The sequence below is a fragment of the Notamacropus eugenii genome, chromosome 4 (assembly GCF_028372415.1).
Source record: "Notamacropus eugenii isolate mMacEug1 chromosome 4, mMacEug1.pri_v2, whole genome shotgun sequence".
NCBI classification, from domain to species: domain Eukaryota; kingdom Metazoa; phylum Chordata; class Mammalia; order Diprotodontia; family Macropodidae; genus Notamacropus; species Notamacropus eugenii.
In genome coordinates, this window is record NC_092875.1 from 325,058 (window position 1) to 352,030 (window position 26,973).

Consider the following 26,973-nt stretch of genomic DNA (forward strand, 5'->3'; position numbering starts at 1 on the left):
ACTTGCAGTTGACTTTGATTTGAGTAAGGGAGGGCTGTGTAAGGTCACCAGCCTCACTTTCTCTCCCAAGCCATCTGGATCCAGTGACCATATATTCAACAGGATGACTGGAGATGGCCCAACATGCAATGGGAGACTCTGGCCCTTTTAGGGTAATTTCTTTTCACCTTGAGTGAGATACATCCATTCAATCAATAAGCCTCTTTAAGAAGTGAGCCCTGAGATGGCCCCTTTAATTAGAAAGAAAGAAAAAAAATCACACTGTGAGGAAAAGACCCTCAAGGTTGCTGTTCCAAACAGAAACAGGTACCACTGAAATTCACTCTAAGCCAGGAGTGCCCAAAATACAGCAATTCTACGATCTCTGAGTAGACCAACCTACCTGCATGGGGACCCTGTCAGTTGGGTAACTCATCTCATCCTCTCCCTCCCCCAAAGGATGACCAGAAGCTGCCCAGTTAATTTGGGGTATCCTGGCTACATAGCTTCCTTTCTTTCCTTCTTTTCTCTCTTCCTTTCTTTCTTTGTTTCTTCCTTCCTTCCTCCCTTTCTTTGTTTCTTTTTCTTTCTTTCTTCTTTCACAAAACTAAGCCCAGTTCACTCTGATGGAGGGCAGGGATTAGGGAGAAGAGGCAGTCAGGATCTCTGATTCCTAGCCCTGGGTGTGATTGGAGGAAAGGGACTAGCCATCCTGGGGCCCTCAGGGGCTGGACAGGTGATGTTTTGGGCCATAGACAATGCTCCCAGCATGGGCTGGCCAGGAACAAAATGTCTTTGAGCCCAGACTACTCTGCTTTCCCTCTAAAATCTCTTCCCTTTCTTCCCTCTGAGTTAATATCACTCTGCCTTCCCCAAAGCCATGCTTTCTCTGCCTTCTGGACCCCAGCTCTATGTTTTCAGGTCACTAGTAGGTGGGAACCAGAGTGCCCCTACCTCCAATTTCCTGTCTTCCACTTTCTTCTCATTTTCCTCATCTGACCTCATGGTGAGTGTCCTCCAGGTCTGCCAGGAGCACACCTTCCTCCCAAGCCTGGCTCATGGATGAGCTCCCTGCCTCTACATCTTTCCCAGACTCCTCATTACTTCCTAAATCTCTGGCTCATCTTCCCCAGATTTCTCATTAGATAACACTTTTCCAGACTTCAGACTTTTCCATAGGATTCTGTGAATCCTGATTTCAGCCATCCTATCAGGCTCCTATGTCCTGTCTCCATGTTCTCTAATCTCTAACCTCTTGGTTAGAAATTCCACTCTCTTAACTTCAGATCCAGCCCCCATCAGAAATTCATGAATCCTACCTTCCTAGGACACAGGTACAGAAGCTCTTTCCTGGCTCCCCTGATAGGCACCCATGGCTCTGGGGCTGCTTGCCTATTAGATCCCAGGCATGTGGCTCCCTGTCTCCAGTTTCCCTTTAGGGATTCCAAGCCTAAACCTTATCAGAGCATCCCAACAGTCCTCCCCAGCTCCTAGTGAGATCTCAGGACAAAGTCATCCTGCTTCCCCAGGCTCAGTGTCCCCCTCGGTCCCTTCTGTCCCTCCAGTGTCTCTGACCTCCCTCCATGAGCTATGTTAGATGGTCTTGCCTCCAAGACCCTACTGGTGAGGTCAGGGGTAGGGGTGTGCTCGGGACCCCAAAATACAGACATTCTGCTTCTTACCAAATGAACTCAACTCAATCTTTCTTTCAGCCAAAGTAAAACAAACTTTACTAAAGACTTGCCATTTTAGGTTGAATCTTAAGAAGCCTAAGTATTTGTGATGCTTAGATAGAATCTCAGCTGGATAGAATCAGAGCTGGATTGAATCTGAGCACCTTCATGGAGGTAAGATGGAACTTATAGTGAGAAAGACTGTGGAAAAGCTTGATGGGACTGGGGTAACTAGTGAGGTAATCAAGTTTGGAAACAACAGGAGGTGATTGGGAGTATCAGACAATGGAGGGCTGGAGTGGGGAGCAGGTGGGGTAATCCTGAGGTAACCAATAATGGAGGGCTAGGCTAGGTTAAGGGTAACAGACTTGGGTATGAAAAGCCAGATTAAGTGGAAAGATTCAAGGAGGTTCCCAGAATCTGTACCCCATCATTTCCCCCCTCAAACACATGGGACCCAAATTCTTTTGGGGTAAGGGGTGAAGATCTTGGCTACTGAAACTGCATCCTGCTGGCAAGGGGCATAGAGCTGTCCCTGCCTCCATTGGTCTTGTTCAAAGGATAAGTAGCCTGAGGAATCCTCTGGAAGTTGGTGTCTTCCACTGTGGAGGTTAGGCAAACCCAGACTAAACATACACAAAACGAGTGTAGAGAAAAGACAATTTCTCCAGTTGGAATTAAAGATGACAATGGTGAGGCCCAAACCTAGAAGGACACGTTTGAGAGAGGGTTCTTTGCTGTCAGACATCTCCTTTCCTTCCACATTGCTCCATGGGTTTGTAGACCAAGTAAAGCATATTTGGAGTAAATACAAACATCCACTGGCCCTGGGTCAGATCCTAAGGAATGGGTTAAGATCCCCAAAACCTGTCCTCTCCTTTCATCAGAGTGAAAGGCTTTTCTAGATTAGGTTTAGTTTTCAAAGTCTCCAAAGCTTTAGTCTGGTCTGAGTCAGGGCCTTGAGTAATTAATGGTTTCAATCGCTCCCACACCTTGGGCTTAATTAGTCATTGACCATGATGGGGGAACACTTTAAGGTCTGGGGGCAAAAAATGGCTAAAGTAGATTCTTTTAATATTTATTTTACCCTCTAGTTTTAGAAAATCAGGGCATTTTTCCTTGATAATTTCATGAAAGATGATGTCTAGGCTCTTTTTTTGATCATGGCTTTCAGGTAACCCCATAATTTTTAAATTGTCTCTCCTGGATCTATTGTCCATGTCAGTCATTTTTCCAATGAGATATTTCATATTGTCTTCAATTTTTTTCATTCTTTTAGTTTTGTTTTGTAATTTCTTGGTTTCTCATAAAGTCACTGGCTTCCATCTGCTCTATTCTAATTTTTAAAGAACTATTTTCTTCAGTGAGTTTTTGAACCTCCTTTTCCATTTGGCTAATTCTGCTTTTCAAAACATTTTCCTCCTCATTGGCTTTTTGGACTTCTTTTGCCATTTGGGTTAGTCTGTTTTTAAGGGTGTTATTTTCTTCAGTATTTTTTGAGTCTCCTTCAGCAAGCTGTTGACTTGCTTTTCGTGATTTTCCTGCATCACTCTAATTTCTGTTCCCAATTTTTCCTCCACCTCTCTTACTTGATTTTCAAAATTTCTTTTTAGCTCTTCCATGGCCTGAGACCTTTGCAAATTTATTTTGGAGGTTCTGGATGAAGAAGCCTTGGCTCTGATGTCTTCCTGTAATGGTATGCTTTGTTCTTCCTCATCTGAAAGGATGGAGGAAAACACCTGTTCACCAAGAAAGTAACCTTCTATAGTCATATTTTCCCCCTTTCTTTTTGGCATTTTCCCAGCCAGTTACTTGGCTTTTGAGCCCTTTGTCAAGTGGAGGGTATACTCTAGGGACTGGTAAGTTCTCAGTTCCTCCAAAGTGCCACAATCAAGGGAGAGGAGTTTACTCCTCTCCTGGCCTGCACTCTGGTCTGGAAGCAACCACAGGTTTTTCTGCCCAGGATCTGTGAGTAGGGTTCCCTCTCCACAACCACGTCCAGCTCCATCATGCCAGTGTTCCACCTCACCTCAGGCTGCCACTCAGGGCTGAGACTCAGATCATCCACTTGATTCCCCCAGGCTCCAAAAATGGATGCAGCAGCTGCCTGGGGCCAGGGCTAGGACAGAACCCTGCTCCCTTCTCACCTAGGTGAAAGAGCTTCCTCATTGACCTTTGAAACTATCTCTGGTGTTAGTGGGTTGAGGAATCTGGGAACCGCAGCTGCTGCCCAGGATTCCTCACCCCAGCCTGCTCCAGTCCTGACCCTGCCACACAGTATGGCAAAGGCTGGGCTGTGCTCTGCTCTGAGCCTGGTGCAATAGACCTTTCCAGTCAGCCTGCCATGCTGCCTTTCTTTGGAAATATCTTTCACTCTGTCGTTTGGGGCTTCTGCTGCTCTAGAATTTACCTTTTCCCATTTTAATGATCTTGTTAGGATACATACCTAGAAGTAGTATGGTTGGATAAAAGGGGGTTCACAATTTTATAGCCCTTTGCACATAGTTCCAAATTACTCTCCAGAATGGTTGGATCAGTTCACAACCCTACCAATAATGCATTGATCTTCCAGTTCCCCCACATTTTTTCCAATAGTTATCATTTTCCTGTCTTTTCAAGTTAGCCAGTCTGATAGGTGTGATGTGGTATCTCTGAAGCATTTGGATTTGCATTTCTCTAATCAATAGTTATATAGAGCAGTTTTTGTGAATTATAGATAGCTTTAATTTCTTTCTCTGAAAACTGCCGGTTTATATCCTTTGACCATTGATCAATTTGGGAATACCTTGTGTTCTTATAAATTAACCTCTTTTCTAAATATTTAGAAAAGAGGCTTTTATTAGAGACACTGGTTTTAGAAATTGTTTCCCAGCTTTCTGCTTCCCTTCTAATCTTGGTTGCATTGGCTTTGTTTGTGCAAAAACTTTTCAATTTAATGTAATCAAAACCATCCATTTTGCATTTCATAATGTTCTCCACGTATTGTTTGGTCATAATTTCTTCCCTTCTCCATAGATCTGCTAGATAAACTATTCCATGTTCTCCTAGTTTGCTTATAGTATCAGTTTTTATATCAAAATCATGTACTCATTTTGACTTTATCTTGGTATAACGTATAAGATGCTGTTCTATGCCTAGTTTCTGCGATGCTATTTTCCCAGCAGTTTTTGATAAAAATGAGTTCTTATCCCAAATGGTGGAGTCTTTGTGTTTATCAAACAGTAGATTAATATCAGCATTGACTACTGTGTCTTGTGTACCTAATCTGTTCCACTGATTCACCACTCTATTTCTCAACCAGTACCAAGTAGTTTTGATGATTTTTGTTTTATAACACAATTTCAGATATTGTACAGCTGGGCCACCTTTCGTTGCATTTCTTTTCATTAATTCCCTTGATATTCTGGACTTTTTATTCTTCCAAATGAATTTTGTTATTGTTTTTTCTAGCTCTAGAAAATAATTTTTTGGTAGTTTTATTGGTATGGCACTGAATAAGTAAACTAATCTTCATAGAATTACCATTTTTATTATATTATCTCAGCCAATCCATGAGCAATTGATATTTTCCCCATTTCTTAGATCTGACTTTATTTGTGTGAAAGATGTTTTGTAATTGTGTTCATATAGTTCCTCAGTTTGTTTTGGAGGATAGGTTCCCAAATATCTTAGCTCTACAGTAACTTTAAATGGAGTTTCTCTTTCTGTCTCTTGGTGTGGGACTTTTTTAGTATTATGTAACAATGCTGATGATTTGTATTGGTTTAGTTTATATCCTGCAACTTTGCTAAACGTGTTTATTATTTCAAGGTGATTTCTATTTGATTCTCCAGGATTCTCTAAGTATACCATCATATCATCTGTAAAGAGTGATAGCTTTTTTTTTTTTTGCCTATTCTAATTCCTTCAATTTCTTTTTCTTCTCTTATTGTTAAATCTAACAGTTCTAGTACCATATTGAAGAGCAGTGGTGATAATAGACATCCATGTTTAACCCCATTCTTACTGGAAATGTTTCTAGCTTATCTCCATTGGATAGAATGTTTGTGGATGGTTTCAGATGGATGCTACCTATCATTTTAAGGTAGACTCCATTTATTCCTGTGCACTCTAATGTTTTTCATGGGAATAGTTATCTTTTGTCAAAAAATGTTATCTGCATTTATTAAAATAATCATGTGGTTTCTGTCAGTTTTGTTCTTCATGTCATCAATCATGCTGATATTCCTAACATTGAACCAGCCCTGCATTCTTGGTATACATCCTACCTGATTATCATAGTACATTATCCTTGAGATAACTTGTTGTAATCTCTTTGCTAATATTTTTTTTAATATTTCCATCTATGTTCATTAGGGAAACTGATCCATAATTTTCTTTCTCTGTTTTGGCTCTTCCCAGTTTAGGTATCATCAACATATTTGTATCACAAAAAGATTTTGGTAACACTCCTTCTTCACCTATTTTCCAAAATAGTTTATATAGTATTGGAATTTTCATTAAATGTTTGATATAATTTGCTAGTAAATCCACCTGGCCCTGGAGAGTTTTTCCTATGGAATTCATTGAGAATTTGTTCAATAACTTTTTCTGAAATGGGGTTATTTAAATATTTTATTTTTTCTTCCATTAATCTGGGAAATTGATATTTTTGCAAATATTCATCCATTTCATTTAAATTGTCAAATATATTAGCATACAGTAGGACAAAATAGCTCCTACTTATTGTTGTGATTACCTCTTCAATGGTGGTCAATTTCCTTTTTCACTTTTGATGCTGGTCATTTGGTTTTCTTCTTTCTTTTTTTTGAAAATCAAATTAACCAAAGTTGTATACATTTTATTGACTTTTTCATAAAACCAACTCTCAGTCTTATTAGTTCAATACTTTTCTTAATTTCAATGTTATTAATCTCACCTTTGGTTTTCAGAATTTCTAATCTGGTATTTAATTGGGGATTTTTAATTTGTTCTTTTTCTTGCATTTTTAGTCACATGCCCAATTCATTGATCTCTTCTTTCTCTATTTCATTCATGTAAGCATTTAGAGTTATGTGTGTGTTCCTCCTTCATTACCGAAGAAGACTATGCCATCAGAGAAATAATGACATGACTTGCACTTGACTTTGTTTTGAGTGAGTAAGGGCTGTGCAGGTCACCAGCCTCACTTCTCCTCCAGAGTCATCTGAATCCAGTGACCAGATATTCATCAGGATGACTGGAGATGACCCACGATGAGGCAGTTGGGATTAAGTGACTTGCCCAAGGTCACACAGCTAGTGAGTGTCAAGTGTCTGAGGTGAGATTTGAACTCAGGTCCTCCTGACTCCTGCACTGGTGTTGTGGACAGAGCACTTCCCCTGAGAACTGCTTTTGTTGCTACTGTTAAGTTTTGGTATGTTGTCTTATTTTAATTCTCTAAGGAGGTAGTTATTGTTTCTATGATTTGTTGTTTGACCATTTATTCTTTAGGATTAGGTCATATAGTTTCTGATGAGTTTTTAGTCTATATTTCTGTGGCCCATTATTGCATGTAATTTTTATTGCATCATGGTCTGAAAAGGTTGCATTTAATATTTCTGTCTTTCTGTATTGGATTGAATTTTTTATGCCGTAGTATGTGGTCAATTTTTGTGTAGGTGACATGTAACACTGAGAAAAAGCAATACTCCTTTCTGTCTCCATCCAATTTTCTCCAGAGGTCAGCCATATCTACCCTTTCTAAAATTCCAGTCAACTCCTTAACGTCTTTCTTGTCTATTTTTGGTTCAACTTATCTAGATCTGAGAGGAGAAGGTTGAAGGCCCCCACTAGTATAGTTTTGTTATCCATTTCTTTCTGAAACTCCCTTAATTTGTCCTCTAAAAATTTGAATTCTATACCATGTGGTACATATATATTTAGTAATCATATTACTTCATTTTCTATGGTACCTTTTAGTAGGATATACTTTCCTTCCTTATCTCTTTTAATTAGGTCTCCTTTTGCTTTTGCCTTCTCTGAGATCAGGATAGCTACCCCTGCTTTTTTTCTTTTTACTTCAGTAGAAGCATAATATATTCTGCTCCAGCATTTTACCTTTACTCTGTGTGTATCCCTCTGCTTTAAGTGTATTTCTTGTAAACAACATATTGTAGGAGCCTGGTTCTTAATCCACTTTGCTATCTGCTTCTGTTTTATGGCAGAGTTTATCCCATTCGCTTTCACAGTATTGATTACTCTCTGTGTCTTTCTCTCCATCCTATTTCTTCCCCCCCCCCCCCATTTATGCCTTTCTCTTTCCTTTCTCCCTTTCCTTCCACACTAGAGTTTTGCTTTCCATCTCTACTGCCCCCAGTATTTTCTCACTTCTATCAGCCCCCTCCCTTTTCTTCCCCTTTACCCTTACTACTTCTTCCCTCTCTTCTATCTACCCTCTCCCTCTTTTTCCCTTTTCCCCTCCTACTTCCTAAAGGGTAAGTTAGATTTCTATAACTGATTGATTATATTATTCCCTCTTTGAGTCAAATCTGATGAGAATAAGGCTCAAATCATGTTCATCTCCCTCCCTTCTTTCTCTCTACTGTAATAGGTTTTTGTGAGTTTTCATGTGATATAATTTGCCTTTTATGCCTCTTCATTTTTCACCACTTAGTTAGATTATTTTTCATCACATCAAAGTCAACTTATACCCACAGTTTTTATCCATGTATACCTCTTTTAAATGGTGTCATAACAATACAATTCTCAAGGTTTACAAGTGTCATCTTCCCTTGTATGGATGTAAACAGTTTGCACTTAATAATACCATGTTGTTGTTTTTTAGATTTGAAGATTTAACTTTCTGTTAAGCTCTGATCTTTTCATCAGAAATGTTTGGCAGTGCCCTATTTCATCAAGTGTCCATCTTCTCCCCTGAAAGATTATGCTCAATTTCACTGTGTAGCCGATCCTTTGTTGTAATGCAAGCTCTTTTGCCTAATGGAATATCATATTCCATGCCCTCTCACCTTTTAATGTAGAAACTGCAAGGTCCTGCAAAATCCTGACTGTGGTTCCATAATATTTAAATTATTTCCCTCTGGCTGATTGCACTATACTGTGAACTCCTTAGGATTAGAAACTGTGTTGTATCTTTTTTGAAAAAAATTATTTTAATTTTAATTCGGGGGGCAAAACACATATTTCTATAAGAATACAATTAAAGGGGGGCGGAGCCAAGATGGCGGAGTAGAAAGACACACATACACTAGCTCCGAACCCACAGCCCATAAAATATCTGTAAAAAAGAACTCCCAACAAATTCTGGAGCAGCAGAAGCCACAGTACAACAGAGCAGACAAGATTTCTGTTCCAGAGAGACGTGATGCGAAAGGTCCCTGGCACTGCAGACCCGGAGCCCAGCCCAGCCCTGCCTTGGCCATGCGCACCGAGAGGAGCAGATCCGAGCAGGCTTCAGGGATGGAATCTCCAGTGGCCACACGGGTCCCTCCACCCATGGGCCCCAAAGGTTGGTGAGAGGGTCTTCTCGGCTTGCCAAGAGGGAAGTGAGGTGCCCCCATAACTCAGGCCCCCTCGGGAGACAGCAGTGGAGGCGGGAGCAGACTGGGGCTCCCCAAGCAGGCAGGAGCCTGGATCCATTGTTGAAGGTCTCTGCATAAACCCCCTGAGGGAACTGAGCCCCCTGTGGCGGCCCTGCCCCAGTCTGAGCACCTGAACTTAATCTCACACTGAATAGCACCCCCCCCCCCCCCCTGCTGAAGCCCTGAGGCTGGGAAGCAGCATTTGAATCTCAGACCCCAAGCACTGGCTGGGTGGATCTGGAGGCGAAGTGGGTATGAAGAGAATATTCAGAGGTCAAGTCACTGGCTGGGAAAATGCCCAGAAAAGGGAAAAAAAATAAGACTATAGAAGGTTACTTTCTTGGTGAACAGGTATTTCCTCCCTTCCTTTCTGATGAGGAAGAACAATGCTTACCAGCAAGGAAAGACACAGAAGTCAAGGCTTCTGTATCCCAGCCCACTCAATGGGCTCAGGCCATGGAAGACCTCAAAAAGGATTTTGAAAATCAAGTTAGAGAGGTGGAGGAAAAACTGGGAAGAGAAATGAGAGATATGCAAGTAAAGCATGAAAAACAGTAAACACCCTGCTAAAGAAGACCCAAAAAAATGCTGAAGAAAATAACACTTTGAAAAATAGGCTAACAATTGGCAAAAGAGGTTCAAAAAGCCAATGACGAGAAGAATGCTTTAAAAACCAGAATTAGCCAAATGGAAAAGGAGGTTCAAAAGCTCACTGAAGAAAATAGTTCTTTCAAAATTAGAATGGAACAGATGGAGGCCAATGACTTTATCAGAAACCAAGAAATCACAAAACAAAACCAAAAGAATGAAAAAATGGAAGAGAATGTGAAATATCTCATGGGAAAAACAACTGACCTAGAAAATAGATCCAGGAGAGACAATTTAAAAATTATGGGACTACCTGAAAGCCATGATCCAAAAAAGAGCCTAGACATCATCTTTCATGAAATTATCAAGGAAAGCTGCCCTGAGATTCTAGAACCAGAGGGCAAAATAAGTATTCAAGGAATCCATAGATCACTGCCTGAAAGAGATCCAAAAAGAGAAATTCCTAGGAACATTGTGGCCAAATTCCAGAGTTCCCAGGTCAAGGAGAAAATATTGCAAGCAGCTAGAAAGAAATAATTCAAGTATTGTGGAAATACAATCAGGATAACACAAGATCTAGCAGCTTCTACATTAAGGAATTGAAGGGCATGGAATAGGATATTCCAGAAGTCAAAGGAACTAGGACTAAAACCAAGAATCACCTACCCAGCAAAATTGAGTATAATACTTCAGGAGAAAAATTGGTCTTTCAATGAAATAGAGGATTTTCAAGCATTCTTGATGAAAAGACCAGAGCTGAAAAGAAAATTTGACTTTCAAACACAAGAATGAAGAGAAGCATGAAAAGGTAAACAGCAAAGAGAAGTCACAAGGGACTTACTAAAGTTGAACTGTTTACATTCCTACATGGAAAGACAATATTTGTAACTCTTGAAACTTTTCAGTATCTGGGTACTGGGGGGATTACACACACACACATGCACACACGCACACACACATAGAGACAGAGTGCACAGAGTGAATTGAAGAGGATGGGATCATATCTTTAAAAAATGAAATCAAGCAGTGAGAGAGAAATATATTGGGAAGAGAAAGGGAGAAATGGAATGGGGCAAATTATCTCTTATAAAAGAGGCAAGCAAATGACTTATTAGTGGAGGGAAAAAGAGGGGAGGTGAGAGAAAAACATGGTTTACTCTCATCACATTCGACTAAAGGAAGGAATAAAATGCACATGCATTTTGGTATGAAAACCTACCTTACAATACAGGAAAGTGGGGGATAAGCAGGGTGGGGGGGATGATGGAAGGAAGGGCATGGAGAGGAGGGAGCAATTTGAGGTCAACACTCATGGGGAGGGACAGGATCAAAAGAGAGAATAGAAGTAATGGGGAACAGGATAGGATGGAAGGAAATATAGTTAGTCTTATACAACACGACTATTATGGAAGTCATTTGCAAAACTACACAGATTTGGCCTATATTGAATTGCTTGCCTTCCAAAGGAAAGGGGTGGAGAGGGAGGGAGGAAGAGAAGTTGGAACTCAAAGTTTTAGGAACAACTCTCGAGTGCTGTTCTTGCTACTAGGAAATAAGAAACACAGGTAAAGGGGTATAGAAAGTTATTTGGCCCTCCAGGACAAAAGAGAAGATGGAGACAAGGGCAGAGAGGGATGATAGAAGAGAGAGCAGATTGGTGATAGGGGCAATTAGAATGCTCGGTGTTTTGGGGTGGGGGGAGAGGACAAAAGGGGAGAAAATTTGGAACCCAAAATTTTATGCAAATGAATGTTAAAAGTTAAATAAATAAAAATAAAAAATAAAAAAAGGAATACAATTAAAAAGATGATTGCTCATGAAACTGAAAATCTACCATGTACAACTTCCTATTCCCTCCAAATATACAATAAAGTTATCATGAAAATTTTTCTTTCCTGTTTTTTCTCCCTCTCACCCTATTAGCCCTAGAGGTATGCAGTGAGAGGGAGAAAAAACAGGAAATGCATTTAGGATTAGGATTAGGGTTAGAATCGATTCTGTCATTGTTTTATATATGTATGTAAATATAGAAAGGAAATAAATGAATTCTAGAGTTTAAGACGGATATGCACATAAGAGATAATAAAGAGAATATTTTAAAAAAGAATATATCACATATCAGTTCTGATGAAGAAGACAGTTCCCATCACTCTCTCTCAGTCTCCCCCAAAGATCCACCTACTACTGATCATAGAAAAAAAAGCTTTTCTCAAAATTCAATTGGGTTCTTAATGACTGTGGTTTTAGGAGTTAACTTTGATTCTCATAAAGGGCATGACCTTTGGGCAAATCCCTTCTCTGTGCTTTAGTGTTGTTCTATAAGTCAATGAGGGTGAGACTATTAAAATCTGGAATTTCCTTCAACTCTACATTCTATGACTTTTAATGATTTAGGGGTTGGTGACATTCAAGGACGTGGCTGTGGAATTCATCCAGGAGGAGTGGGATCTCTTGGACCATGTTCAAAAGGAGCTGTACAGGGGGGTCATGCTGGAGAATGCCTGGAATCTGCTCTCCCTGGGTAAGGCCACTTCCTCTGGTAACCCTGAGTCTGCAATCAAAGGAATGTGTGCAAGGTTTGGAGCATTTATCAGTTATTAGACAGAACAGTACTGGTCTCCTGTCCTGTTGCCTGGTGTTTCCTCTTGGTTGGTTGTTGTCTTTCATCTTCAAAGAGGACCAAAATGACATTACAATGCTAAAGTGAAATTTCAGTGTGTCCTACTGTGGCTTATCAGACCAATATGAGCTGAGAATGCTCTACCACAGGTTGGGCAGAGATAGTCCATGTGAATATTTGGGGTAGATACTCCAAATTTGCACATCCTATGTTTACTTTGTGCTGTCTCAATTCTGTTTTGCTCATAGAGCACAGCACCCTTTCTGATGTGGGCACACCATGCTGAGTGGTCCTGTGCCAGTGTCTCCCATGTTGCACAGTCAAATCCAAAATTCTTGAGAGAGACCTTGAGAGTGACCTTGTATCACTTCTTCTAACCACCGTGTGATCGCCTCCCCGTATGAGTTCTCCATAAAATGGTCTCTTTGGCAAGTGTACATTTTGCATTTCAACAATATGGCCAGCCCATTGGAGTTGCACTTTCTGAAGCATAGTTTGAGTGCTTGGCAGTTCAGCTCCAGCAAGGACTTCAGTGTCTGGTACCTCATCCTGCCAGGTGATCCTCAGAATCTTCCTAAGATAGTTCAAATGGAAGCGATTGTGTTTCCTGGCATGGCACTGATAGACTGTCCATGTTTCTCAGGCATACAACAATGAGGTCAACACAATGGCTCTGCAGACCTTCAGTTTGGTAGTCAGCCTAATACCTCTTCTCTCCCAAACTTTTCTTTGGAGCCTCCCAAACACTGAGCTAGCTCTGGCAATGCATGCATCAACCTTATTGTCAATATGTACATCCCTGGAAAGTACACTACCAAGGTAAGTGAATTAATCCACAGCATTCAGAATTTCTCCATTTGTTGTCACTGATGGTTTCATGTATGCATGATGTGGTAGTGGCTGATGGAGCACCTATGTTTTCTTGGTGTTAATTATTAGGCCAAAATTAGCACAGGCAGCAAAGAATTCATACATACTTTGTTGACTCTCAGCTTCAGAGGCTGCACTGAGTTCACAATCATCTGCAAACACAAAATCATGCACCAGCACTCCCTCCACTTTGGTCTTGGCTTGTAGCTTTTTGAAAGTGAAGCACTTACCATCAGTTCATTAGTTGACATTGATGCTGTGTTCATTCTCATTGAAAGCATTTGACAACATAGCTGAAAACATCATGCTAAAAAGCATTTTTCCTCTAGAAAGTCTTTGCTTTGTGGGACAGGAACCTGAAGTTTCCTGGTTGCTCCTGAAGCTGCCTCTTGCCACCACTAGCCAGCTTCAAATTAGTGTGGAAGGATCTGAGACACGGAACTAACTTCAGGGTCATTTGGTCTGACCTCCACCTGGACAGGAATTGTGTCTGCCAAGTCTCTGAAAGCTGCTCAGGTGACTTCTCCTTACAAGCCCATCCTCTCTGGGATGGGTTGAGGATCCAGAATATTCTTCTTACCGAGCATCAGTTTGTAACCCAAGGCTTCTACTTATCCCTCCATTAGTGAGTTTGTCCTTCATCTGCTTTCCTATTGCCCTCAAATTCCAGAAGAGATGGTGGGAAGGGAAGGGAAGGGAAGGGAGTAAGGATTTCTTTTCACCTACTGTTTACCAGGTACTGGACCCAGGGCCTTCCTTACAATGTTATGTCACTTCATCTTCGCAATAATCTTCCAAGTTAGAGGATATTATTCTCCCCATTTGGTAGTTGAGGAAACTGGGGCAAATGGAGGTTATGTGACTTCTCCTGTGGCACACAGCTAGTAACTATCTGAGGCTGGATTTAGATTCTGGCATGCATTACTCTAAGCCCAGGGCACTCCCCAGTGCACCATCAGCTGCCTGTCAATTCTAGAGTATGGAAAGTGTGCCATGAGTCCATCCTCGTATGAAGAAGACACACCAAGACCAAATTTTCTGATTGCAGCCTGATTCTATGACCTTCCCCCTCACCTCTCCCCAAAGCTCAGAAAAGAAATGCTCTGAGATTGTCCTTCAGGAGTCCTGGGAACCACCCTGGGATCCTTGCTTACATGTCCCTGGCTTTGCCAGGAATAGCAGACTGGGCAAGAAATGGAATGTGGGCCACCTTGGGTTCATTGAGTTTGCCAGCAGGAGAATCTCACCTTATCAGGCAAAAATGCCCCAAATGAGCAGTACATGAGGTTTCTATAGGTTTCAGGGAGAGAGAAAAAGCATACAGAGGCAGTGTGAATTGTGATTGGTCAAGGCTTCTGTTTCTGGGACTTCAGGTCGGTCTTGCACAATAAGCCTTTGTAGAATTTAATTTTTATTTAACTGTTCTATTAATGATTAATTATGTTTATGTAATTTATATATTTAGTTTTTCCACCTTATTTTATTCATTTGTTTATTATTAAATTTATAAAATTAATATAAATTAATTGCATGTAATTTCATTAATTCAAATTCAGTTTTTTTAATTAGGAGTCTCAACAAGAATGGAACTTTACAGGATGGGGGTGGCAGAGGTCTGGCTCTTTCTCAGAACAGGTTCTACAACAGGATAATGTGGTACATTCTGTTTTGGGTTACTTACATGACAAGCACTAAAGGGGGAGAAGAGACTCAGGTATGTGAACTTAATGGAGTGGATCTCAAAATGGAGCAACTCTGGGTCTGAATGCGTTTCCCTAAGGAGAACTGAATGCCAAGTTTCTTTCCATGCTCATCCCTGACTCCCCATGCCCAGGGCTGCCAGTTCCCAGAGAAGATGTGATCTCTTATTTTGAGCAAAGGGAAGCACCATGGATGCTGGAGCAAGAAGGCCTGAGGAGCTGCTGTCCAGGTGAGTGAGATGAAAGCTGGTGTACTGGATGTGGGATTACAAGAGGCTGCTTTGTGTTGTGGTGATGCAAGTGCTCAATTTGGGAGCAGGAAGGCCTGACCTGGAATTTTTTTCAGAGATTCTCAGCAGTGGCTTCATGGATCAGTCAATGAACCACTAAGCCTCAGTTTCTCCCTCTGTAATGAGAGGGTTTTGGACTCCATGGCCTTTCACTTTCCTTCTAGGTATAAATCTATGATCCACACAAAACTCATTGTTTGGAATTTAGGGACACGAACATGCAAAAAGTGATTAGGCTCTCCTATATAAACTGTTTCCTAGACTTTCTCCAAGTTAACAAATTTCTAAGTGCCTCCTCTGTTCTAGACCCCATACAAAGTATTGAGAAAATAATTCAAGAGACATCCCCTGCTCCCATGGAGCTCACAGTCTGGTGGATCAGAGAGCACAACAACAGCTATGTAGAATCCCACTGTGGACAGGAGAAATTGGAGCTGGTCTAGAGAGGGAAGGCCCTATATTTCAGAAGGACTGGGAAAGGCTTGTTGTGGGAGGTAGACTCTAGTTGGGGATTCAGGGAAGCCAGGGAGAACATTCTAGGCAACAGGGATGGCAACAAAAACCCACAGAGTGCAGAGGTGGAAGGTCTGTCCCTGGAATAGAGAAAGGAGGCCCCCCAAATTGGGCCATATATGGGGTGGGGGAGGGCAGAAGGGAGAAAGAAGACTGGAAGAGTAGGAGAGGGGTAGGTTATGAAGGGCTTTCAAAGTCCAACAATGGGTTTCACATTTCATACTTTTGCTGGGGAGCCATGGGAGACTGTGGAGTTCACGGTGGCATGGTCAGATCAGAGCTTAAGGAAGATGAACTTGGTAACTGGTTGGAGGATTGACTGGACTGAGAGGAGAATTGAGGCAGCTGGACCAACTAGCAGACTCTAACACTGTGTCAGGTGTAGGGTGATTGGGGTCTGAACCAAGAAAGTGACAATATTGAGACAGAACAAGATCTGTAGAATGATGTCACCAAAGTGGAATCAATAGGACTTTGGAACTGATTGAAGATGGGCATCAGGCGTGTGAAAGTGTGACAGTTGATAAGGAGTGCATGGCATTTCACTTCTGAGTCTGGACTGTTGGAAGGATGCCTTTGCATAGCATTAGGAATGGTAAAAGATGGTAGGGTTGGAGGAAAGAGAATGAGTTTCCTTTTGGATGTGGTAGAAGTAGAACCAGGAGAAAGTAACGTCATTAAAATCTAGACATAGGGGATCAAAAAAGGGGCAGCCTGACAGTGTCAGATCCTGGAGAGAAGTCAGGAAGGATTAGGATTAAGAAATGTCCATTAAATCTTAGCAATTTAGGGTTAGATTAATAATTTTTCAAAGATGTGTTTCACTTAATAAAATTGGGAAGTGGAATGCATAAATCTTTTTTTCTTTTGACTGTTATAAATGCTCAAATGTTTGTCTAAAGACAAACAAAGAAATATGCTATCCACAGACAGAAAGAACTGATAAATGGAAATATATCTGGAATAATTTTGCATAGATGTACCTATTTGTATCTAACGGTGGCCATGTCCTGGGCAGTGTTGAGGGGTAGAATAAAAAAGAGGAAAAAAGAGAGTTTCAAGGGAAGCCAAGGAAAGGAGTTGGAGACACCGAATGAAAGTGGCCATATCTAGCTGTTTAGCCATAAAGTGGAAGGAAGATATTGGACCCCATCTCATAGGGATGCATGGGTCTTATGAGTGTTTTAAGGATTTGAGAGAAGTCATTGTGTTTGTAGTAATAGGGAAAAGGTCACTAATATGGGCTAGAGTGGAAAAAGGAGATTCTAGAAGAGGAATATGTGGAGGTAGATAAGGGGGTATGGTGCGATGATTTGCACGTGTGAGGGAATTTTCTTTAGTAAGCAGAAGAATAATGTTTCCACATGATATGGGAGTCAAAATGAGGAAGAAGACACCTGATTTATGTGAGATGAGGAGGATAAGATAGCCTTTGACAAATGTCTAGTTTTTTTATTTTTCAGTGGTTGGGAGGGTGGTATAAGGAAGCCATATTAGTGGCTTGAGGATGAGTGAAAAGATTTGAAAGAGCTGTTGTGAAGAGAGACACAGGGAGTCAGGGAGATTACAAAGGATTGCCTTGCTCTAGTTAGGGCCCTGCTGAAATTACACAGCCTAAATTGGTATTTGGCAGCATGGTTTTGTGATTTTCTCTCTGTACATTTAGCTGCACATGAGGAGGAAGAGAGATGGCTGCTGTCTTACTCAGGAGTCTTCCAAGGCTAAATTTTCCTAAATCATCAAACCAAGTCCCGTTCCTAATCTCTGTGGCTAATCTCTGTCCCCATTCTTGGACAGTCTTTGGCCACATTCCTGTTGGTGGCCACTACATAAGTTTAGGGAGCAGGAAGTAGAAACCCACAGGTGTCCTATAGCAGGAGACCTTCAAAACTCTAGAAAGAAGACTCCGTGATCATTGACATTGGTTCCAGTCCAGTTCCAGCATGGTTAGAACTTGACCAAGGTAACTACTTAAAGGTGATTGAGTACAAGAAAGGGACAGAAACAGGACTGAGGTCTGAACATGTATTCAACAAGTAGGGGAGAGACCAGAATGCAGGGAGCAGAGGTAGAGGCTGGGAACTGCTGTCCACCCTGGGCCCAGGCAGGGAATCAATAAACATTGATTATATGCTTTCTGTTTTGCGCACTGTGCTAAGCCATGAGGATACAAAGGAAGGCAAAAGACAGTCTCTCCGCTCTCAGAGCTCAGATTCTAGTTTACAAACAAATACTGACAGAGGAAAAACAGAGTGTTTTGGAATGGAAATACATTTAGTTCCACAAAGAAATAAGGGAATTTAAGAAGGAGAGCAGGATTGGGAAGGAAACAGACAAAATCAAGTGAAAGTAATAGGTACCATTTATACAGCAGCTACTGTGTGTCATTCGGTGCACAAATATTGTCTCATTTTATCCTCATAAGAAGCCTAGCAATTGGATTCTATTATTATACCCATTTTACAGATTAAAAGTAAACTGAGTCAAACGTAGGCCTTGTGACTTCCCTAGGGTCACAGGACTAACAAGTTTATGAGGTGGAACTGGAATTCAGGTCTTCCTGATTCAAGGCCCTGCATGCTATCCACTGTATTACCAGTTGTATTCTGCTTTTTTAATAGAATGTGTTGAAAATGCTCACTCATGGATAAGGTGGAAAATGGAAGGCAAATTTGACAAGTTTGCAAGTGATGGAAATTCTGCCTGGTGATGATGGTTTTCCAAAAGCTTGCCCTCACTGGTGCAAGAATGTAAACCCAAGTAAGGTCTTGATCAGGTGATTTCAGGTTTAATGAGGTGATTACAATGCAGTAGACCAAGAAGGAGAGGATGACTCCAATGCAGTGACAGACATCCAAAAAGGGTCTTTGCATGCCCGTGACCACTTGCACACGAATGTCTAACCTTCCTAGAAGATTGGAAACAATTTGATGTCAAGTTGAGAATCTGAAAGAATATGTTGCACACAGTCAGAAGCAGTCAGAGTTTGAGGTTCTCACTGCATGACTCCCAAAAGCTGTGTATTCCTGATCATGATAGTTTGGAATCACTGCAAAAAGACCTCTGTTAAAATTGAAACATGCCCATACCTGATGTCCCAAAAGATAAATACCTTTGTAACTCAGTTGGACAATTATCTACTGCTTAAGGCGCCACTGACAAATTGTTAGCTCATATCCCTTGGACTGTTTTCTCAATCCTTGAAGGAGTTTGTGAACCTTGAAAGGGAAAGGTTGCAAGAGGACCAGTAGTGAAGCATGCTGACCACTTCTGCACAAAAGAATGAGCAACTCAGATTCCTTTATGAGACATATTTTCAGACACGGGCAATCGATGCATTTTTTTCAGTTGGGTTTTGTAAAAAGCTTTTAATTTTTTTGTAGTGACCAGAGGTATTTAAAGATATTTTTTAAAAAGAAATAAGTATCTGAGAAAATTAATGGGTCAGAGCACAATTCATTATGCCTCAGGTAAATACAAAATGAAGTGTTGGTAACCTGAGATAATGCAACAGATTGAAAGTGATCCCCAGGGAAATTATATTATGTTTACTGATAGGCTAGACCATAAAATAATTTGAGTATTTAGTATATGTGCTCCAAATGGCATTGTAGCTATGAAGAAAGGATTGAAAGTGGAGATAATTTGTCAAGTACTCAGAGCAGACCCATTCACAGGGTTTGGATTCTGGTCTCAGATGCTGGGATTTGGGTCAAGTTACTCAGCCATTCTGAGCTCATGGTCTGAGTTGGGAATTTGAAGAGAATGATGACCCTATGTGTCTCACAGGTTTTAGTGAGGATCCAATGGAAATTCATGCCTGAAGCTCTTTGGAAATAAAATCATTCTTGGAATGTGAACTAAGGGCATTTTCAAGCGATTGTTTCTGTGCTTTTAAAATGTTTCTCTTTGCTTGGGGAAATAGAAAGTAACTGAGTTTTTGTTCTGCCTGTGGAACAAAGGGGATATAAGTGTGTGTGTGTGTGTGTCGGTGTGTCTGTGTGTGTCTGTGTGTGTCTGTGTATGTGGCGTCTATGTTTGTTTTATTGATGGCTTTTTTTTCATAAGGAGCATACTGCAGAGCTAAGCCTTTCTGCGGAAGAAACACACAAGCAAAGATTCATGAGTGATGGTCCCTCTGACTTCAATTGGAGAGAAGTCTGCACAACACCTAAGAGTATCCACACTGCAGAGAAATATTATAATTGTAAACAACATGGAAAGGGTTTTACAGAAAGGAAGTATCTTATTGCACATCAGAGAATCCATAGTGTAGAGAAACCTTATAAATGTTATCAATGTGGAAAGATTTTTAAATGGAAGGATGCTCTTCAACATCAGAGGATTCACGCTAGAGAGAAACTTTATGAATGCTATCATTGTGGAAAGACTTTTATATGGAAGGAGAGTCTTGTCAAACATGAAGAGAAACCTTATGAATGCCATCAATGTGAAAAGACTTTTAGGGAGAAGAGAACTCTTATTGCACATCAGAGAATCCACACAGGAGAGAAACTGTGTGAATGTAATCAATGTGAAAAGATTTCTATACAGAAGTGCAGTCTTGTTGAACCTCAGAGAATTCACACTGAAGAGAAACCTTATAAATTAATATGGGAGGTGTCCTCTAGCTAGGGGTTCAGGGAAGCGAGGGAGAACATTCTAATCAACAGGGATGGCAAGAAAAACCCAGAGAGTCCAGAGGTGGAACGTCCTGTCCTTGGAACAGAAAGGCCCAAACAAATGGATTTTAGCATATATAGGAGCTAAGGGGAGGCCAGAAAAGTGAAAGAAGACTGGAAGAGTAGGTAAGGGGTAGGGAATGAAGTACCTTCACAGCCTTAGAAAGGGTTTTATATTTTACACTTTTGCTGGGGAGGCACTGGAGGTTGTTGAGTACATGGTGACATGATCACGTCAGAGCTTAAGGAAGAAGAACTTGATAACTAGATGGATGATTGACTGGACTGGGGAAAGAATGGAGGCAGATGGACCAGTCAGCAGGCTCTGACAGTGTGTCAGGTATGGGTTGAAATTGGTCTGAACCAAGAAAGTGACAATATTGAGATGGAATCAAGAAGACTTTGCAACAGATTGAACATGGGTGTGTCAGGAGTTGATGTGTGAGAGTTGATGAGGAGTGCATGGCATTTCATTTCTAAGCCTGAACTCTTGGGATGATTTCTTGTATAGCATATGATAGAAGTAGAACAGAGAGAATAATGTTGTTCAGATCTAGAGAGGGAAATATCAATTAAAGGGGGACACTGACAGTGTCAAAGCATGCAGAGAAGTCAAGGATTATGATTACGAAATGGTCCTTGAATTTTAGCAATTTCGAGATTGTTGATAATTTTAAAATTTGTGTTTCACTTGAACACTAAAACTGGAAGGTATCATTCAGAGAAATTTTTTTTCTTTTCACTCTTAATAAATATCCAAATTAACTATAAAGACAAATGAAGAAAGATGCTATCCACATAGACAGAAGGAATTAATAAATGGAAATATGTGTAGAATAATTTTGCATAGATGTTCCTATTTGTGTCTAATGGTGGCTATGTCTTGGGCAGTTTGGAGGGAAAGAAAAAAAAAGAAAGGAAAAAAGAGAGTTTCAAAGAAAACCAGGGAAACGAGTTGGAGACCCCACATGGAAATGGCCATCTCCAGCTGTTTAGCCATAAAATGGAAGACAGATATTGGACACCATGTCATCGGGATGCATGGATCAAGTGAGTGTTTTAGGGATTTGAGAGAAATCATTTCATTTGTGGTAATAGGGAAACGGTCACTAATGTGGGATAGAGTGGAAAAGGAGATTCTAGAGGAGGAATATATGGAGGTAGGTGAGGGGGTAGAGTGAGATCATTTGCATGTGTGAGGGGGTTTTCTTTAGCAAGCAGAAGAATAATGTTTTAATGACATGGGGGTCAAAAAGAAGAAGACTCCTGATTTATGTGAGATTAGGAGGATAAGAAAACCATTGGTAAATGTCCAGTTTTTTTCCAGTGGTTGTGAATGAGTTAGGATTGGAAACAAGCCATGATGGACGGTTAGAAACAAGTGAAAAGCTTTGGAAGAGCTGTTGTGTCGAGTGGCCCAGGAGGCAGGCAGATGTCAAAGGATTGCCTTGCTTCACTGAGGGCCCAGCTGAGATTACACAGCCTAAATTGGTATTGGATCTGGCAGCATGGTTTCATGTTTTCTCCCTGTAAAGTTAGCTGCACATGAGGAGGAGGAGAGATGGCTGTTGCCTTTTCTGCAGTCTTCCAAGGCTAAACTTTCCATAAATCATCAAGCCAAGTTCCTTTCCTAATCTCTGACTAATCTCTGTCCCGATTCCTGGACAATCTTTGGCCACATTGACCACATATAGGTGACCACATCAGGTGAGGGTGCTGGAAGTTAGGGACACACAAGTGTCCCATAGCAGGAGAATCTCCAGGAGCCTAGAAAGAAGCCTCCATAATCTTCCATACTGGTTCTGTTCCAGTTCCATCAGGGTTCAGACCTGACTAAGGTGACTGCTTACAGGTGATTGACTACGAGAAAGGGACAGAAAGAGGTCTGAGGCCTGAATGTGCATTGAACAAGTTGGGGAAAGATCAGAATGCAGGGAATAGAGGCTGGGGACTGCTGTCAGCCCTGGACCCAGTCAGGGAATCAGTAAGTATTGATTAAGTGCCTTCTGTTTTAAGCACTGTGCTAAGCCATGAGGATATAAAGGAAGGCAGGATATAAAGAGGCCAGTCTCTGCTGAGCTCACAAAGCTCAGAATCTCGTTTACAAACAAATGCTGATACAGGGAATGCAATGTTTTGGAATGGAAATATATTGAGTTCAAGAAAAAAATAAGCAAATCAAAGGATTGAGAACAGTAATGGTCTAGGGAGAGCAGAACTGGGGAGGAAACAGTGAAAATCAAACTAAAGTGATAGGTAGCATTTATACCACAGCTACTTACTTTGTGTCCTGCAGTGTACAAATATTGTCTCATTTTATCCTCATTAAGAACTCTAGCAATTGGATTCTGTAATGGTGCCCATTTTACAGATTTTAAAAAACTGAGGCAAGCACAGGTCTTGTGAATTCCTTAGTGTCACAGGAATAGCAGGATTCTGTCATGGGATTGGAATTCATGTCCTCTGATTCAAGGCCCAGCATTCTGTCCACTGCACCAACAGTTGTATTCTGATTTTTTAACAGAATATGTTGAAAATGCTCACTCATGGATAAGGTGGAATATGGAAGAGGAATTTAACAAGTCTCCAGGTGAAGGAAATTCTTTTTTGTTTGCTCTCTATTCTGTCACAATGAATTGCTAATTACTACTTTTTAATGTTCTTTTTCTATTGGCTCTTGGCAAGTACCATATTAAATGACAAATGTGCTTCAAGGTCAATTGCAAATATTACTTTGTTGTCTGTTTTTTGAAATTAGGGTTTAGGTAGGAAACAACCTTTGGAAGCATAGAATTTCTTCAGAAGACATTTCTACAACTAGTAAAGTTTCTACACATTCACTGAAACACTACTGAATGTCTAATTGCTAGCCTTCTCAATGAAGGGGGTTTGGGAAGTTGGGAGGGAGAGAATTTGGAACTCAAAGTTTTTAAAATGAATGTTAAAAATTGTTTTTACATGTAACTGGTGATACACAGTCAATGAGGTATAGAAATTTATCTTACTCTACAGAAAAATATAAGGAGAAGGGGGATAAAAGAAAGGAGGGAAGATTGGGGGAGGGGAGTAGTAAGAAATAAAGCACTTGGAGGATGGACAGGGTGAAAGGAGAGAATATGATAAATGGAAGAATTACCAATAGTTACTGGGGGGGGGCGGAATTGAAGCAAATTTCTCTGAAAAAAGGTTTCATTTCTCAGACAGGTAGAGAACTCTTGAATTTATAAAAATAAGAGTCATGCCCCAAATGATAAATAAACAAAAAGATAGGATTAGTTTTCAGATGAAGTAATTAAAACTGTGTATAAACTTGAAAAAATAATTCTAACTCACTGTTGATTGCAGAAGTTCTCATTAAAACAATTCTGAGACACTACCTCATTTCTATTAGATTGGCTAATAAGATAGGAAAGGTAAATGACAAACGTTGGAGAGGATGTGGAAAAAATGAGACATTAATACATTGTTGTCAGAGTTGTGAACAGATTACACCATTCTGTAGAGCAATTTGGAGTTGTGCCCACAGGGTTTTAAAGCCATGCATACTCTTTGAATTAGCAATACCACTACTAGGCCTGTGTCCCAAAACAGATAAAAACAAAAAAGAAAAGGACATATATACACAAAAATATTTACAGGAGCTCCTTCATAGGGGTAAATAATTAGAACTTGATGGGATGCCTATCAGTTGGGGAATGGCTGAACATGATGGAACGCTGTTGTGCTATAAGAAATGCTGAACAGGCAGACTTCAGAAAAACCTAGAAAGACTTATATGAACTGATGCTGAGTGAAGTGAACAGAACTTTTGATAGATTTAGCCCTTCTCAGCAATGCAAGGACCTAAAATATTTACAAAGGACTAATGATACAAAATGTCACCCATATGCAGAGAAAAGGAGCTGGAACACAGAGTGAAGCAAATTATTTTCTTTTTTTGTTTTGTTTTAATTTCTTTTTCTCATGGTTTCTCCCATTCACTGTAATTGGTCTGTGCAATATGACTAATGTGAAAGTGTGTTTAATGGTATGTGTAGAGCCCATATAAAATTGCATGCCCTCTTGGGGAGTGAGGGGTAAAGGCAGGAGAAGAAAATTTAAATATTGTGGAAGTGAATGTTGAAAAGTGAAAACTAATAAGTTAATACATTTAGGGGAAGAAAGAAACGATAAGCAGGCTGACTTCAGAAAAACCTAGAAAGACTTCTATGAATTGATGCTGAGTGAAATGAGCAGAACCAGGAGAACATTGTACATAGTAACAGCCACTACATTCATATACCACAACTTATTCAGCCATTACCTGATAGATGAGCATCTCCCAATTTCCAGTCCTTGGCCACCACAAAAAGAGCCACTATAAATATTTTTGTACTTGTGAGTCCTTTCCCCATTTTTATGATCTCTTTGGGATACAGCCCTAGAAACAGTATGTCTTGGTCAACAGGAATGCACATTTTTATAACCCTTTGAGTATAGTTCCAAATTGTTCTGCAGAATAGTTGGATAAGCTCATAGCTCCACCAACAATGAATTAGTGTTCCAACTCTCCCTCATCTTGTTCAACATTTATCATTTTCCTGTTTTGTCATGTTAGCTAATTTTATAAGTCTGATGCTGTATCGCAGAGTTTTGATGTTCAGTTCTCTAAGCAATAGTGATTTAGAGCATTATTTCCATATGATATTATATATATTATTACATATTATATATATATATTACATATTATATAGCCTTAATTTCTTCTTCTGAAAACTGCATGTTCATATCCTTTGACCATTTATCAATTGGGAAATGACTTATATTCTTGTAAATTTGACCTTGTTCTCTATATATTTTAGAAATGAGACCTTTATTGGATATATTAGTTGTAAAAATTCTTTCCCAATTTTCTGCTTCCTTCCTAATCTTGGTTGTGTTGTCTTTGTTTCTGCAAAAACCTTTCAGTTTGATGTAATCAAAATGATCTATTTTGCATTTCCTAACATTCTCTATCTTTGTTTGGTCATAAATTCCTCTGTTCTCATATGTTCTCTGACATATACTATTCCTTTCTCTTCTAATACGTTTATAGTATTAGGCTTTATATCTAAATTATGTACCAATTTGGATGTTATTTTGGTGCCAGTCATTGGTCTGTATTGTGTTTCTGTCATACTATTTTCCAGTTTTCCCAGCAGTTTTTGTCAAATACTGTTATCCTAGAAACTGGGGTATTTGGGTTTAGCAATCAGTAGATGACTATATTTGGTGCTTACTGTATCTTGTTTACCTAACCTATTCCACTGATCTACCTCTCTGTTTCTGAGCCAGTGTCAAGTTATTTTGATGATTGCTGTTTCATAGTACAATTTAAGATTTGGTATGGCTAGGCCACCATCCCTAGCATTTTTTTTTTTCATTACTTGCCTATATATTTTGGACCTTTTATTCTTGTAGATTATTTTTGTTATATATATCTAGCTCTATAAAATAAATTTTTAGTAGTTTGATTGGTATGGCACTAAATAAGTAAATTAATTTAGGTAGAAATTTTATTTTTATTATATTACTTGGCCTACCCAAGAGAAACTGATGTTTCTCTAATTTAATCAGATCTGACTTTATTTGTGTGAAAAGTGTTTTGTAATTATGTTCATAGAGTTCCTGAATTCCTTTAGGCATGTAGACTCCCAAATATTTTATGATGTCTCCAATAATTTTAAATGGGATTTCTCTTTCTATCTCTTCCTGTTGGCTTTGTTAGTTTTATATAGAAATACTGATGATTTAGAGTTATTCTTTAGGGTATTGGTTTATTTTTTATATGGCAACTTTGCTAAACTTGGTTATTATTTCAAGTCAATTTTTATTTGATTCTCCAGGATTCTCTAAGTATATCATCATATCATCTGCAAAGAGTGATAGTTTTCTTTCTTCTTTGCCTATTATAATTCCTTCAATTTCCTTTTCTTCTTATGTTGCTAAAGCTAACTTTTCTAGTACCGTATTGAATAACAGTGGTGATAATACACATCTTTGTTTAACCCCCATTCTTATCAGACATGCTTCTAGTGTATGCCCATTGCCTCCACCAGGATGGTGGAGTAAGCAGTAAGTAAGCACCCTAGATACACACCAACCAGCTCCAGCTCAACCCCAGGTAAGCTTCAGCATTAAAAAAGCTTCCAGAGGCCAGAACCAGAGACCCTGGCACACAAAGCCAGTAACCAGACCCCTAGTCCCCAACAAAAGAAGTACGGGACAGAGACCTCTGTGTCCCAGAAGCAGAGATCCACTTTAAAAGCCAGAAAGGGGGCAAACACCATTAGCAAAGTGCAGCTTAGAAAAGCAACAACTGGAATATGGAATCAAGATGGCAGAGTAGAAGCAAGGACCAACTAGAGCTCTGCCTCCAAAGCCCTCAAAAAAACTGTAAAAAAATGACTCTAAACAAATCCTAGACCAGCAGAAGCCACAAAATGACAGACTGAAGCAAATTATCAGGCCAAAATAA

General features: G+C 40.0%; 1 protein-coding gene across 1 annotated transcript in view; it reads left to right on the top strand.

The window, feature by feature from the left end:
* The window catches only part of LOC140502778 (uncharacterized), a 56,549-nt gene extending 35,444 nt beyond the window's left edge, over nt 1–21,105 (top strand). The window contains 1 exon segment of the mRNA XM_072606776.1: nt 20,020–21,105. Within this exon segment, the coding sequence (XP_072462877.1) occupies nt 20,020–20,430 (411 nt within the window). The 3' untranslated portion in view covers nt 20,431–21,105.
* Nucleotides 21,106–26,973: the final 5,868 nt, after the last annotated feature.